The sequence below is a fragment of the Podarcis pityusensis genome, assembly GCF_964106645.2.
Source record: "Podarcis pityusensis genome assembly, chromosome: 12".
Taxonomy (NCBI): domain Eukaryota; kingdom Metazoa; phylum Chordata; class Lepidosauria; order Squamata; family Lacertidae; genus Podarcis; species Podarcis pityusensis.
Window position 1 is genome coordinate 9002723 of NC_138037.1, and position 13775 is coordinate 9016497.

The 13775-nt window shown below is 47.5% G+C and overlaps 1 protein-coding gene across 1 annotated transcript in view; it reads right to left on the reverse strand.

Annotated features, from left to right (window-relative positions):
* LOC308459058 (mitogen-activated protein kinase kinase kinase 3-like) overlaps nucleotides 1–13775 on the reverse strand; it is a 118147-nt gene that overhangs the window by 35023 nt on the left and 69349 nt on the right. The window contains exons 4-5 of the mRNA XM_080974116.1: nucleotides 3092–3135; nucleotides 2507–2606 (exon numbers count right to left, since the gene is read on the reverse strand). Of these exons, the coding sequence (XP_080830242.1) occupies nucleotides 2507–2606; nucleotides 3092–3135 (144 nt within the window). The remainder of the gene's footprint in view (nucleotides 1–2506; nucleotides 2607–3091; nucleotides 3136–13775) is intronic.

The following is a 13775-nucleotide window of genomic DNA, read 5'->3' on the forward strand; positions in this document are numbered from 1 at the left end:
CGGGGAGCCTACCTGAGATAACAATAAAAGCACCTTGAAAACAATTTGGATTAGATGATGCAACTCTATCGACAATTCCAGCACAGATGCAAACGGGGGAGATCTCCACATAATGATTAAAGGTAAAGGTACCCCTGACCGTTAGGTCCAGTCGCAGACAACTCTGGGGTTGTGGTGCTCATCTCGCTCTATAGGCTGAGGGAGCCGGCGTCCAGCTTCCGGGTCATGTGGCCAGCAGGACTAAGTCGCTTCTGGTGAAACCAGAGCAGCGCACGGAAACGCCATTTACCTTCCCGCCGGAGCGGTACCTATTTATCTACTTGCACTTTGACATGCTTTCGAACTGCTAGGTGAGCAGGGGCTGGGACTGAACAAAGGGAGCTCACCCCGTCGCGGGGATTCGAACCGCCGACCTTCTGATCGACAAGCCCTAGGCTCAGTGGTTTAGACCACAGCGCCACCCACGTAATGATTACTATTTATTAAGTTTCTGTAGATCCCAGGGCAGTTCACAATAGAAAGACACAAAAATACATACCGTAGTAACAAAGAAAAACAACACACACAATTTAAAAAGCCAGATAAGTTTAATGAGCCAAAAGCCTGGGAGAAGAGGAATGTCTTTGCCTGGCACCTAAAGCTACGTAACAAGGGTGTAAAATTATTATTATTTATTTTTTGTTCCTGTTCCTGTTCCTGTTGTTGTTATATTTATATCTTGCCCATCTGGGTTTGTTGGAAGGTATTTAGTAGGTGCTGAAAGGACAGCAGAGGTAGAACTTGTCTAATATTTAAGGGGAAGGTGTCACAGTGCTAAATGCCCAATTGCTAAATTGTGCAGAAAGGGTTTCCTGTTCAGGTGGCATTTGCAAGCCTCCCCCCAGGCAGAAATCAAAGCCAAAAGCTTGTGCTGCCCTGGTTGTGCTACATCAAAGCATAATATGGCTCCTGTGGCTTCCATAAGAGCAAGGGTTAAGTAAGCAGTTTATAATTATTGTTTATTAATGTCAGGGAACTGACATCGGAGCCAGAGGCGGAGGCTAGGCTCTCAAGCGATGCTGGAGAAGGGCCCAGCAGGGGGAGGAGGCAGCTCACCAGTTGAGGAAGGAAATCAGCGTAACACCAGGGATAAAGGGGGGCAGATGGGGGAATCGGCGAGGGGGCTCCAGGACTCCTCGCCGGAGACCAGCGAGGAGAGCACGGGTCCTCCGCTACCTACACCCTCCCTGCGCAGAAGACTTCCGCGCAGGGAGAGTAGGAGGAGACTTGGGGTCAAACAGCTTTTATGCTGGAAAAGGTTTAAGAAAAGCCCACTGACAGATTCTGCTAGCGACTGAACAGCCACGAAGTGAAGGGCTGTCCAGACAGAAAAGGTTTAACAAGGCAACCTAGCCAGGAGTGGCACCAACTTATGCACGAGCAACCCCTACATTTATTACAATTAATTTTGTTAGTTGCTCTTTATCCTGCCCAGGGCAACCCAAAGCAACCTGCAACCAAATTAATAGACCCATTAAATGTTAGGTGCAAGGAAAGCTTTGGCAGGTGTCATGAATGGCTGGGAAAAGCCTTTGCGCCCAGTTCTTAATTTATACTTAACAAGATATAAAAGGTAAAAGGTAAAGGACCCCTGGATGTTGTTGTTTAGTCGTTTAGTCATGTCCGACTCTTCGTGACCCCATGGACCAGAGCACGCCAGGCACTCCTGTCTTCCACTGCCTCCCACAGTTTGGTCAAACGCATGCTGGTAGCTTCGAGAACACTGTCCAACCATCTCATCCTCTGTCGTCCCCTTCTCCTTGTGCCCTCCATCTTTCCCAACATCAGGGTCTTTTCCAGGGAGTCTTCTCTTCTCATGAGGTGACCAAAGTACTGGAGCCTCAGCTTCAGGATCTGTCCTTCCAGTGAATACTCATGGCTGATTTCCTTCAGAATGGATAGGTTTGATCTTGCAGTCCTGGGTGGTTACGTCCAGTCAAAGGTGAGTATGGGGTTGTGGCGTTCATCTCGCTATCAGAGCGAGGGAGCCAGTGTTTGTCCGCAGGCAGCTTTCCGGGTCATGTGGCAGGCAGAACTAAACCGCTTCTGGCGCAACGGGACACCGCGACGGAAACCAGAGTGTATGGAAATGCCGTTTACTTTCCCGCTGCAGCAGTACCTATTTATCTACTTGCACTGGCAAATCTGGTCTGGGACCATAATAAATTTCATTTCATACTTGCACTGGGGTGTTTTTGAACTGCTAGGTTGGCAGGAGCTAGGACAGAGCAGCGGGAGCTCATCCCATCACACAGATTCAAACCACCGAACTTCTGATCGGCAAGCCCAAGAGGCTCAGTGGTTTAGACCACAGCGCCACCCACTCCCTAACAAGATATATATACAGTTTAATTCAAAAAAACCAGCCAACAAGCTCTAGGGAAACTTTCTTAGTTTGCTGTCACCCGCCTTGCAGAGAGGAGGTTGTTTTAAGCACACACACATACAAGCAAGCAGAGAAACCAACCTCGTTGTTGGCGTATTGCAAGTCCATCATCTGCCCAAAAGCGTCCATGGCTTTCTGCAGAACTTCTTTGAACTTAACTGGCCTCTGGAACTGCATAATCCTGCAAAGAAATAATAGGTGTTTTGTTATTTAAAGCGTCTCTCTGCCTCTGCTCAGTAATGTGGGGCAGCAGTACATTCTTCCATTGCTTTCACTTCTGAAAAGCAAATACACATAACAACATTGCATGCAATTAAATTAAACTCAATCAGTTTTAAACAAATTAGCATACTGTTAGAACGGGTTACTCCTTTTGGTTTTTAAGGATCCTGAAGGATGGGCAGTTTCTCTCTGTACGTGTGAAACAATTAATGGAAGGGAGAATGACTCTGGGCTTTATACGATTTAACGAAGCACAATGACACACATCAGTCTTCATGCAGCCAGGGAAGGTAATAATAATAATAATAATAATAATAATAATAATAATAATAATTTATTTATATCTCGCTCTCCCCAGCCAAAGCCGGGCTCAGAGCGGCTAACAACAGTAAAAATAGCACAATTTACATAAAATCACAGTCAATTAATTAAAATACATTCTACCTTTTCTCTCCATCGTGGTCAAATTTGATCCTGGCATTCCGCAACTGAGGAACAAAAAGAGATAGAAACCCATTAGCTACAGAGCCAAAGCAGCGTAGTGGCAAAAAAACCTGGGCTACACAAGTCTGGAAGCCCCAGATCCAAATCTCCACTTTACGGTGCTCTCACTAGATGGTCTTAAGTGAGCCGACTTCGGCCTCAGTCTGCCTCCCCTCCATCTGCAAAATGGGGGGAATAATAGCAAGCTGCCCTGCAGGGCTGCTAAGAAGCTCCAACGAGGAGGGTGTACACCAAACACTTTGAACGTTCTCTGAAGCAGGGATGGGGAACATCTGGCCCCTTAGACAAAGCTTGACTCCAACTCCCATCGGCCTCTGCCAGAATGGGCAATTGTTAGGGATGAAGGGAGCCGCAGTCCAAGAAAACCTAGAGGCCCAACACAGAAGAAAACTGCTCTAGGTGTTGTTTGACTCTAACCCCCCATTGGGAAAAGAGTACAACAAGGCTGTACAGTGGTACCTCGGGTTACATACACTTCAGGTTACATACGCTTCAGGTTACAGACTCCGCTAACCCAGAAATATTACCTCGGGTTAAGAACTTTGCTTCAGGATGAGAACAGAAATCGTGCAGCGGTGGCGCAGCGTCAGCAGGAGGCCCCATTAGCTAAAGTGGTGCTTCAGGTTAAGAACAGTTTCAGGTTAAGAATGGACCTCCGGAACAAATTAAGTTCTTAACCCGAGGTACCACTGTATATTGTCTCCCTGCTTATTTAACTTATATGCAGAATTCATCATGCAAAAGGCTGGGCTGGATGAATCCCAAGCCGGAATTAAGATTGCCGGAAGAAATATCAACAACCCCAGATATGCAGATGACACAACCTTGATGGCAGAAAGTGAGGAGGAATTAAAGAATGTTTTAATGATGGTGAATGAGGAGAGCGCAAAATATGGTCTGAAGCTCAACATCAAAAAAACAAAGATCATGGCCACTGGTCCCCTACCTCCTGGCAAATAGAAGGGGAAGAAATGGAGGCAGTGAGAGATTTTACTTTCTTGGGCTACATGATCACTGCAGATGGTGACAGCAGTCATGAAATTAAAAGATGCCTGCTTCTTGGGAGAAAAGCAATGACAAACCTAGACAGCATCTTAAAAAGCAGAGACATCACCTTGCCGACAAAGGTCCATATAGTTAAAGCTATGGTTTTCCCAGTAGTGATGTATGGAAGTGAGAGCTGGACCATAACGAAGGCTGATCGCCGAAGAATTGATGCTTTTGAATTATGGTGCTGGAGGAGACTCTTGAGAGTCCCATGGACTGCAAGAAGATCAAACCGATCCATTCTGAAGGAAATCAGCCCTGAGTGCTCACTGGAAGGACAGATCCTGAAGCTGAGGCTCCAATACTTTGGCCACCTCATGAGAAGAGAAGACTCCCTGGAAAAGACCCTGGTGTTGGGAAAGATGGAGGGCACAAGGAGAAGGGGACGACAGAGGTCGAGATGGTTGGACAGTGTTCTCGAAGCTACCAGCATGAGTTTGACCAAACTGCGGGAGGCCGTGGAAGACAGGAGTGCCTGGCGTGCTCTGGTCCAGGGGGTCGCGAAGAGTCGGACACGACTAAACGACTAAACAACAACAACCCACCATCAGCCCCAGGTGGTGCAGCCAATGTCTAGATGATGATGAGCGTTGTAGCTTCAACAACATCTGCAGTTCACACCAACACTCCAATTCCCATCATCCCTGACCATTGGTCCTGCTAGCTAGGGATCATGGGAGTTGTAGTCTTAAAACATCTGGAGGGCCGAATTTGAGGAAGCCTTGAAAATAAGGGACCAGCAGCCTCGAAAATAAGGGTTCAGCAGCCAAAATAAGGGATCAACAATTACTTTGATAAAATAAATATTTTGTTGCATGCAAGTGGCTTTAGATACCTATTAGGTCCATAAATTACCATATAGCATATATTCAACACAAAAAAACAGCAACAATTTGTTGTTGACAAAGCACAGCTGGACATAGAAAGGGCCCCATTACCTTCAGTAGCTTATTTAAGGGACATCATCAATAAGGGACAGCAGCGGGACATGGCGCTGGGATAAGGGACTGTCCCGCCAAATAAGGGACGCCTGACAGCTATGCTTAAGAGATGGACGTTGGGAAGGCCTGGATGATGCCATAGGGGCACAGGAAACTTGGCTAGTTTGCCTATTCTGCTTTCCAGAGATGGGAATGCTTCTGCGAGCGATTCCTGGGCCTTAATACGAGTGGAAAGTTTACATACTACAAATGGATCACAGTCCTGGTTTCCCAACACACCCTAGAGTTGCAGTCCTGCAGTCCTGGGGTTTTTGCCCCTCCACTTCATAGGCACAGGCAGTTGGGTATGTGTCAATTGTGGCTTCTCTTGGTTTCTCATCTTTTCTAGACTTAAACTCAGTTCAGTTCTCCACACGTCTGCATCAGTTCGCAATTCTTTTTTTTTTAAGTCCTCATGAAAATTCATCAGCATTTTAGTGCAAATTTCTTCTAATGTGCAACTCCCCCCCTTGCAATTTATCCTAATATACATTTTTTTTGCACAGCAATTTCCCCTGATGTAATGCAACTTGGTACGTTTATTTTTAAATGCACATGTGTTCATGCATATTTTATATTATTTAAGAAAATGCATATATTCCTTGATTGTGGCAAAACTTCTAAGTCATGGGTAGGCAAACTAAGGCCCGGGGGCCGGATCCGGCTCGCAGACAGTCCGGGAATCAGTATGTTTTTACATGAGTAGAATGTGTCCTTTTATTTAAAATGCATCTCTGGGTTATTTGTGGGGCATAGGAATTCGTTCATTCCCCCCCCCCCAAAAAAAATATAGTCCAGCTCTCCACAAGGTCTGAGGGACAGTGGACCGGCCCCCTGCTGAAAAAGTTTGCTGACCCCTGTTCTAAGTGTTTTACAAGCAATTACCCTAGTAAATGTGTATTTTTGTGGACATTACATGGCTAGAGAGATGCACTGCAAATTTCGAAACAGTGTCTGGGCTTTGGTTTCCGTGATGCTTCAGAAAGTATGGATTTGGAAGGTTCACCTTTCAGCATGAACGGGACTGAATTTCCCCCACATCCCTAGCAAGCGTACACATTCCTTGTGGCCTGAAACCAAGCAGCAAAGCCCATTGGTTGGAGGCCCCCCCCTATTAATAGATTTTTCAGAAATAAATAAATACAAAAATAAATTACAGCGTCATCTCTCTCCTCCCTTCCTTTCTTTTCTGGGTGGAAAAAAAATGTATTCCCTACCCTGGATAAAGCAGGCCTTGGAAAAATCAGCCACACGTTGCTTTCTATCAAATAAGGAGAATTCCTAGATGGGCGAGTGGGGTGACGTCTCTTCCTGAAAACTCTCCTTATCTTTTACTCATACTTTGCCCAGAGCGCAGTTGGCAGTTTCCATGCTCCCATCCATGCTTCCATGCTTCATCAGGGTTTTGAAGAACTTGAAAACTGCCACTATTTTGTGACATTCTGGTTATGGATACAGCTTTTAAAAAGAAAAAAACCTACAAGGAGGGTGGCAACACCAGAACAGGGCCTTCTCTGCTGTGGCTCCCTGTCTGTGGAATGCTCTCCCCAAGGACGTTCGCCTGGTGCCTTCATTATACACCTTTAGGCGCCCGGCAAAAATGTTCCTTTTTAACCAGGCCTTTGGTTGATCTGATTTACCGTATTTTTCGCTCTATAGGATGCACCGGACGATAAGACACACCTAGTTTTGGGGGGAGGAAACAAGAAGAAAAAAATTCTGAACCCCAGAAGCCAGAACAGCAAGAGGGATCCGGCTTCTGGGATAGCCTCTCGCTGTTCTGGCTTTGGGGACAGCCTTTGAAGCATCCGCAGGGCAGCGGGGTGAAGGCACCCCGCTGCCCTGCAGAGGCTTTGCGCAGTTAACCCAAGCTAGAACAGCGAGACGGAACACTGCGCAGCGCTCCATCTCCCTGTTCTGGCTTTGGGCTTAGCCGCGCAGCCTGCATTCGCTCCATAGGATGCACACACATTTTCCCTTACTTTTTAGAAGGGAAAAAGTACGTCCTATAGAGCGAAAAATACGGTACATCCTATGCCCTATTGAAATGTGTTTTGGGGGGGTGATTGGGTTGTTGTTTTTATTTCAATTATTTATTTTGTGGTTTTATACATTGGTACCTCGGAAGTCGAACAGAATCCGTTCTGGAAGTCCGTTCGAATTGCAAAACGTTCGGAAACCAAGGCACAGCTTCCAATTGGCTGCAGGAAGCTCCTGCAGCCAATCGGAAGTCGCGAAAGTCGCGTTGGGACATTTGGGTTCCAAAGAACGTTCGCAAACCGAAACACTCACTTCCATAGCTGTCAACGTTTCCCTTTTTTTAAGGGAAATTCCCTTATTCCGAATAGGATTCCTCGCAAGAAAAGGGAAACGTTGACAGCTATGCTTCCAGGTTTGCACCATTCGGGAGCCAAAACGTTTGACTCGCAAGGCGTTCGGGATCCAAGGTATGACTGTATCTTGATTTTATTCTGTGATCCGCCCTGAGACCCCCGGCTTTAGGGCAGTATAGAAATAATAATAATAATAATAATAATAATAATAATAATACGCACAAACTCGTATTCAGGTGGTTCCCTCCCCATCTCTCTGCTCACGAGTCACATGGCCTTCTTGATCCTGGCTGCAAAATGCAAAAGGGGCAACAGAGGACTCTGCTTTGTCCTGAGTCAGATCATTGGTCCATTTAGCTCAGTATTGTCTTCACTGACTGCCAGCAGCTCTCCAGGGTTCCAGGCAGGAGTCTCTCTCAGTCTTACCTGGAGACGCCGGGGATTGAACCTGAGACCTCCTAGATGTAAGGCAGAGCCTCTACCTCTGAGCTACAGCCCTCCCCATGCAAATCGTATGTCCTGGAAGTGTCCTACAGAATTCTGAAGTTTTATGCAATGAGCGCCGTTTGCTTCGCTGAGCAAGAGAGCTTTGAGCCGCCACCCCCGCCCACAAGGCTCAACGCCGTTTCTGCTGACCAGAACAACTCTGTTTAGGAACAACGTGTTGCTGGAAATCGCCAGAGCACTTGTTTAAAGCAGCCCCAGAAGAGCCCCAGAAGAGAGGGGGAAATAATGACTGCATCCTTCTTCTCCGGAATGAAACAATAACAACAACAGTGACCTCCTCTGGACGAGGGCCAAAGAAAACACACCAGCTGCCTCTCACATAACAGAACTTGGCTGGCGAGGAGACAAATGCGAGAGAGCCAGATGCAAAAGAAGGGGGGGGGGGGAGAAAAGATTTGCAGGATTTCGACTTCCCCTGCACTCAAGTGTCGCTCGCTAGGAAAACAACTATTTGAGAAAAAGGGGCCCAAAGATCAACTTCATTTGAAACGGGTGGATTCTGTACCCTTCGCAGGGTAAATGTGAGGATGGGAATATGTGTTTTTGTATATAGAGACGTCCAATTTTATGTAAGGGACGCGGGTGGCGCCGTGGGTTAAACCACAGAGCCTAGGGTTTGCCGATCAGAAGGTCGGCGGTTCGAATCCCCGCAACGGGGTGAGCTCCCATTGCTCGGTCCCTGCTCCTGCCAACCTAGCAGTTCAAAAGCACGTCAAAGTGCAAGTAGATAAATAGGTACCACTCCAGCGGGAAGGCAAACAGTGTTTCCATGCGCTCTGGTTTCCGTCACGGTGTTCCATTGCGCCAGAAGCAGTTTAGTCATACTGGCCACATGACCCGGAAAGCTGTCTGTGGACAAACGCCGGCTCCCTCGGCTTGAAATAGATAAATAGGTACCGCTCCGGCGGGAAGGTAAACGGCGTTTCCGTGCGCTGCTCTGGTTTGCCAGAAGTGGCTTAGTCATGCTGGCCACATGACCCAGAAGCTGTACACCGGCTCCCTCGGCCAATAAAGCGAGATGAGCGCCGCAACCCCAGAGTCGTCCACGACCAGACCTAATGGTCAGGGTTCCCTTTACTTTTAACTTTAACTTTAACTTTATGTGGATGGACTTAAGACGTAAGAAGTCACACCCATTGATCTGGCCACCTTGGCCTTTGACCCCACCAGGGCTGGCCCACCGAAGCAGCTGCCTCGGGCGGCGGAATACCATGGGGCAATGCGCAGCTCCCCCAGCGGGGTCATATGGCAGCTATACTGCAAGCGCTCCCTGAGATCTTGCTGGAAGCCACCACCATTGCTCACCCCATTAAGCAAGACATTGACGGCGGAGGCGGGGAGGGAATGCAACCGTGCCATCACATTTTGTCTCAGGCTGTGAAATGGGTCAGGGCGGCTCTGGGCCCCATTCGCCTTTGCCCCGTGGCCCCTGAAAAGTTCCCCATAAAGACAACCAGTGTGGCGTCACAGTTAATAAATAAAAGTAAATAAATAAATGCGTCCCCCTGGTCCAAAAGCCCCCCCCCCCCCGTTTTAGTAAAGTTATTCTTTATTAGGTATCCCATAATGACCAAACCCCTAAATGTTAATTGCAGGGGGCACGCTAATAATTAATTTTAATTTTTTATATTTAAATCCTTGTTATATTCATATTGTCCTCTGTATTTCTGATATTATTATTTTTTTTGTGATCTGTGATATTGTGTGTGTTGATGCTGGTCTGTGACCATATTAATAAATTCATTCATTCATTCATTCATATTAGGCATAGCAAACCACACATTATCAAACAGACACCGTATACAAATTGTGCAAAATACGAGCTGAACATAACAAGGTTTGTCCCGGTCAGATCTTTAACTCCATAGAAAATCAATTTGCATAAATAATACAATACAGCACTACCGAATCAATTAAGAACCACTGATTCTCTTTATAATGACCCAGTCTTTCTACATGGGCAGCACTCAAAAATTCAGCCACTATTCAAGTAATTTGATCATTCCTGTCCGAAAGCAGGTTCTGAACCGTTGGTGGCAAAGAAATCAGCCTATTGAGTTGTAAGGTCTCTAATAATTGTCTTCTGGCATAAATGCCAAAATCACAAGAAAAGAAAATATGCTCCAAAGTCCCCCCAGTTTTATCTGTTGCGCAGCAGCAACTGAACCGGGATCTTCTGAGTTCTCACCCCTGTGCTGTTTTCCCTCCCATTGCATCAAACTCAACCATCAGGAAGGAGCAAAGTACAAGATCCCTCTCCCCCTGGTACAGGGTCACTTTCTTAGCCAGAAACTCCTGGCCAGCTGCCTCTTTCCTTCCTGCTGGTGGCATCCTGGAAGCAAAATCAGGGTTTGTGGCAAGCTTGTGGAGGGCCTTGCCATGAGAAATGTGCCCAGGCAGGTCACCCCAGGCCAGGACATCTTGCTAACATGTGACGAAATCCCATCGCCGGGCAAGGACAGCTACTTCTTGGAGAAGCTGTGGAAGACTCGGGCGTTGGCCAGGACTTCTCGGAAGTGTGCCAATGGTAGGGTCAGTGGGAGCTAGCTTTCCACCGCTCAACGGGCTGGCGTGGGATGTCAGGGCAAGTGCCGTGAGCCCATTGCCTCAGGAGGAAACTGGGGGAGAAGCTAAGCTGGCCTCCTAACTCACTTTAATAGGAGGTAGGGACACACAGAGACATAAACACCCAACAAACAAACAGACGCAGAAAAGGACCAGTGTCCTTGCATCTTTTGTGGCTGGAGAAAAGGGAAATTCAGATAATACTCCTCGACTTGTTTCTTTGTTTACCCTAATTCCTCACCTGTTAAAGATTAATTAGTCAGAAATTGGTTTTTAATCGGCGAAGAACTTAGATGCGCCCTAACTCCTGCAGGGCCCTTGCCAAAGGAAAGCTTACAAGAACACTATTCTCTTGCTATGTGTGGCTTAGACTCGTTCATCTGGCCCAAGAGGCTGGTGTTAAGCACATCATGCAAGCAAGTCAATTCATTGCAGGGAGGCCTGTTTTCGGCAGAACGCTACATCACAACGCAGCATCATTTCTGGAGCATTCTTTGGGGTGGAGGGAATGGCTGCCCCCATGATCCTGCTCCCCCCCCCAAAAAAACCCCCAAACCCTAGAGCAAAGGTCAATGGAGCAACAAAGGCAAATTTACCTTCATACTCTACCTAACTTCCAACACCTCCTCATGCTCCTCTTTATATTATCCATCCTGGCAGGCAAGAGGCATTACCTGATTTCAAGGACACATTCCACCCATGTCAACAGTGATGCAGCAGCAAAAAAAAGCTAATGCTATTCTAGGCTGCATCTAGGCTATTCTAGGCTGCATCAACCACAGTCTAGTTTCCTGATCAAGGGAAGCCATTAGCACTGTTCTGTCCTGTCTTGGTCAGACCACAGCAGGGATACTGTGTCCAGTTCTGGTGATCAAGGGTCTAGAAGCCAAGCCTTATGAGGAACGGTTGAAGGAGCTGGAGATGTTAAGATTGGAAAACAGGAGAATGAGAGGATAGCCATCTTCAAATATCGAAAGGGCTTTCAGACAGAGGATGGAGCAAGCTTGGTTGTTGTTTTTTTCCTGTTCTGGAGGGTAGGACCCAAACCAATGGCTTCAAGTTACAAGACAGGAGATTCTGACTAAACATAGAACTGCATAGTTGGAAGGGACCCTAAGGGTCATCTAGCCCAACCCCAGGCAATACAGTATATGCAGGTGGCCCCTATGGGGATCGAACCTGTGACTTTGGTGTTACCAGCACCACACACTGACCAACTGAGCTAGCCACAGGCATAATTTCTGACAGTAAGAGCTGTTTGACAGTGGAACAGACTCCCCAGGGAAGTCGTGGACTCTCCTTCCTTGGAGGTTATTGAGCAGACGTTGAATGGCCACCTAACACGTATGATCTAGCTGAGATTCCTGCATTGCAGGGGGTTAGACTAGATGACCCTTGGTGTCCCTTCCAAATCTACAAGTCTATGACTTCTGGGAATAGCAGTACAAGGAAGGCAGCCCATTAGAACGTGAGAAGCGTCCTGTTTGATCAGGGCAAAGGGTCCAGCATCCTACTTTCCAAAGCGGTCAGCCAGTTGCTTACAGGGAAAGGGCTTCTTCCCAAGCAATTCTGCCTCTAAATTTGGAGGTGATGTATAGCCCTCAAGACGAATAGCCCTTGATAGTTCCATCTAACCTAAAGAAAGGGGGGAAGGAGCAAGACTGACGGCTACATTAGCAGTGGAATCGCTGGTATGTACGCCTGTCTTTTAGAAAATGAGGGCAGGAAGAAGATGGCCTCATCCCAAGGGAGGAAAAAACCATGGCAACCACTGTTTTGATGTATGTTTACGTTCAATGCGTGTAATATATATATGTGTGTGTGTGCGCGCGCACTCAAGGATCTAGCAAATTTCTGCTCAGCTTTCATTACAGCTTTGGAAGGAGGTGTGGAAAGAGCCAAGCTGGCTGGTTTAGATTAAGAGAACTGTTGGAAAAAACTGGGGAGAGAGAGAAAAAAATAATAATAACAAAGCGTCTCTGAATGAGGTGAATCATGATCTCATGCAGCATTCCCTGAAGAAATAGCTGCTGTTTATAATAAAACACAGAGTACGCAGTTAAAAGTTGCAGCAGGCTGTTCGGAAACTCGCAGAGAGGAACCGAATGTTTTCTGTGGGCAGATGAGTACAGATATAAGGACGAATGGAGGGCATTCTGGGCAGAGGGTGTGGTGCATTATGGGTAGCAGAAGGGCAATCTGGCCAAGGCATGAGGGGCATTATGGGTAGCAGAAGGGCAATCTGACCAAGGCATGAGGGGCATTATGGGTAGCAGAAGGGCAATCTGACCAAGGCATGAGGGGCATTATGGGTAACAGAAGGGCAATCAGGCCAAGGCATGAGGGGCATTATGGGTAGCAGAAGGGCAATCTGGCCGGGGCATGAGGGGCATTATGGGTAGCAGAAGGGCAATCTGACCAAGGCATGAGGGGCATTATGGGTAGCAGAAGGGCAATCTGACCAAGGCATGAGGGGCATTATGGGTAACAGAAGGGCAATCAGGCCAAGGCATGAGGGGCATTATGGGTAGCAGAAGGGCAATCTGGCCAGGGCATGAGGGGCATTATGGGTAGCAGAAGGGCAATCTGACCAAGGCCTGAGGGGCATTATGGGTAGCAGAAGGGCAATCTGACCAAGGCCTGAGGGGCATTATGGGTAGCAGAAGGGCAATCTGACCAAGGCATGAGGGGCATTATGGGTAACAGAAGGGCAATCAGGCCAAGGCATGAGGGGCATTATGGGTAGCAGAAGGGCAATCTGGCCGGGGCATGAGGGGCATTATGGGTAACAGAAGGGCAATCTGGCCGGGGCATGAGGGGCATTATGGGTAGCAGAAGGGCAATCTGACCAAGGCATGAGGGGCATTATGGGTAGCAGAAGGGCAATCTGACCAAGGCATGAGGGGCATTATGGGTAGCAGAAGGGCAATCTGACCAAGGCATGAGGGGCATTATGGCGAGCAGAAGGGCAATTTGGCCAAGACATGAGAGGCATTATGGGTAGCAGAAAGCCTGAGATGGGCAAAACCATCTGTTCCATCCCCTGCCACAGTGTTGAAATGGACTACAACCCCTTTTCCCGGAATATTAGAGGCTGTCCGCAATGCAGACAGAATGTGGGGTAACACACACAGGACCAAACTATGTTACACAGAAGCACATTTACTGGTAGTCCTTTTTCCAAATGCCACT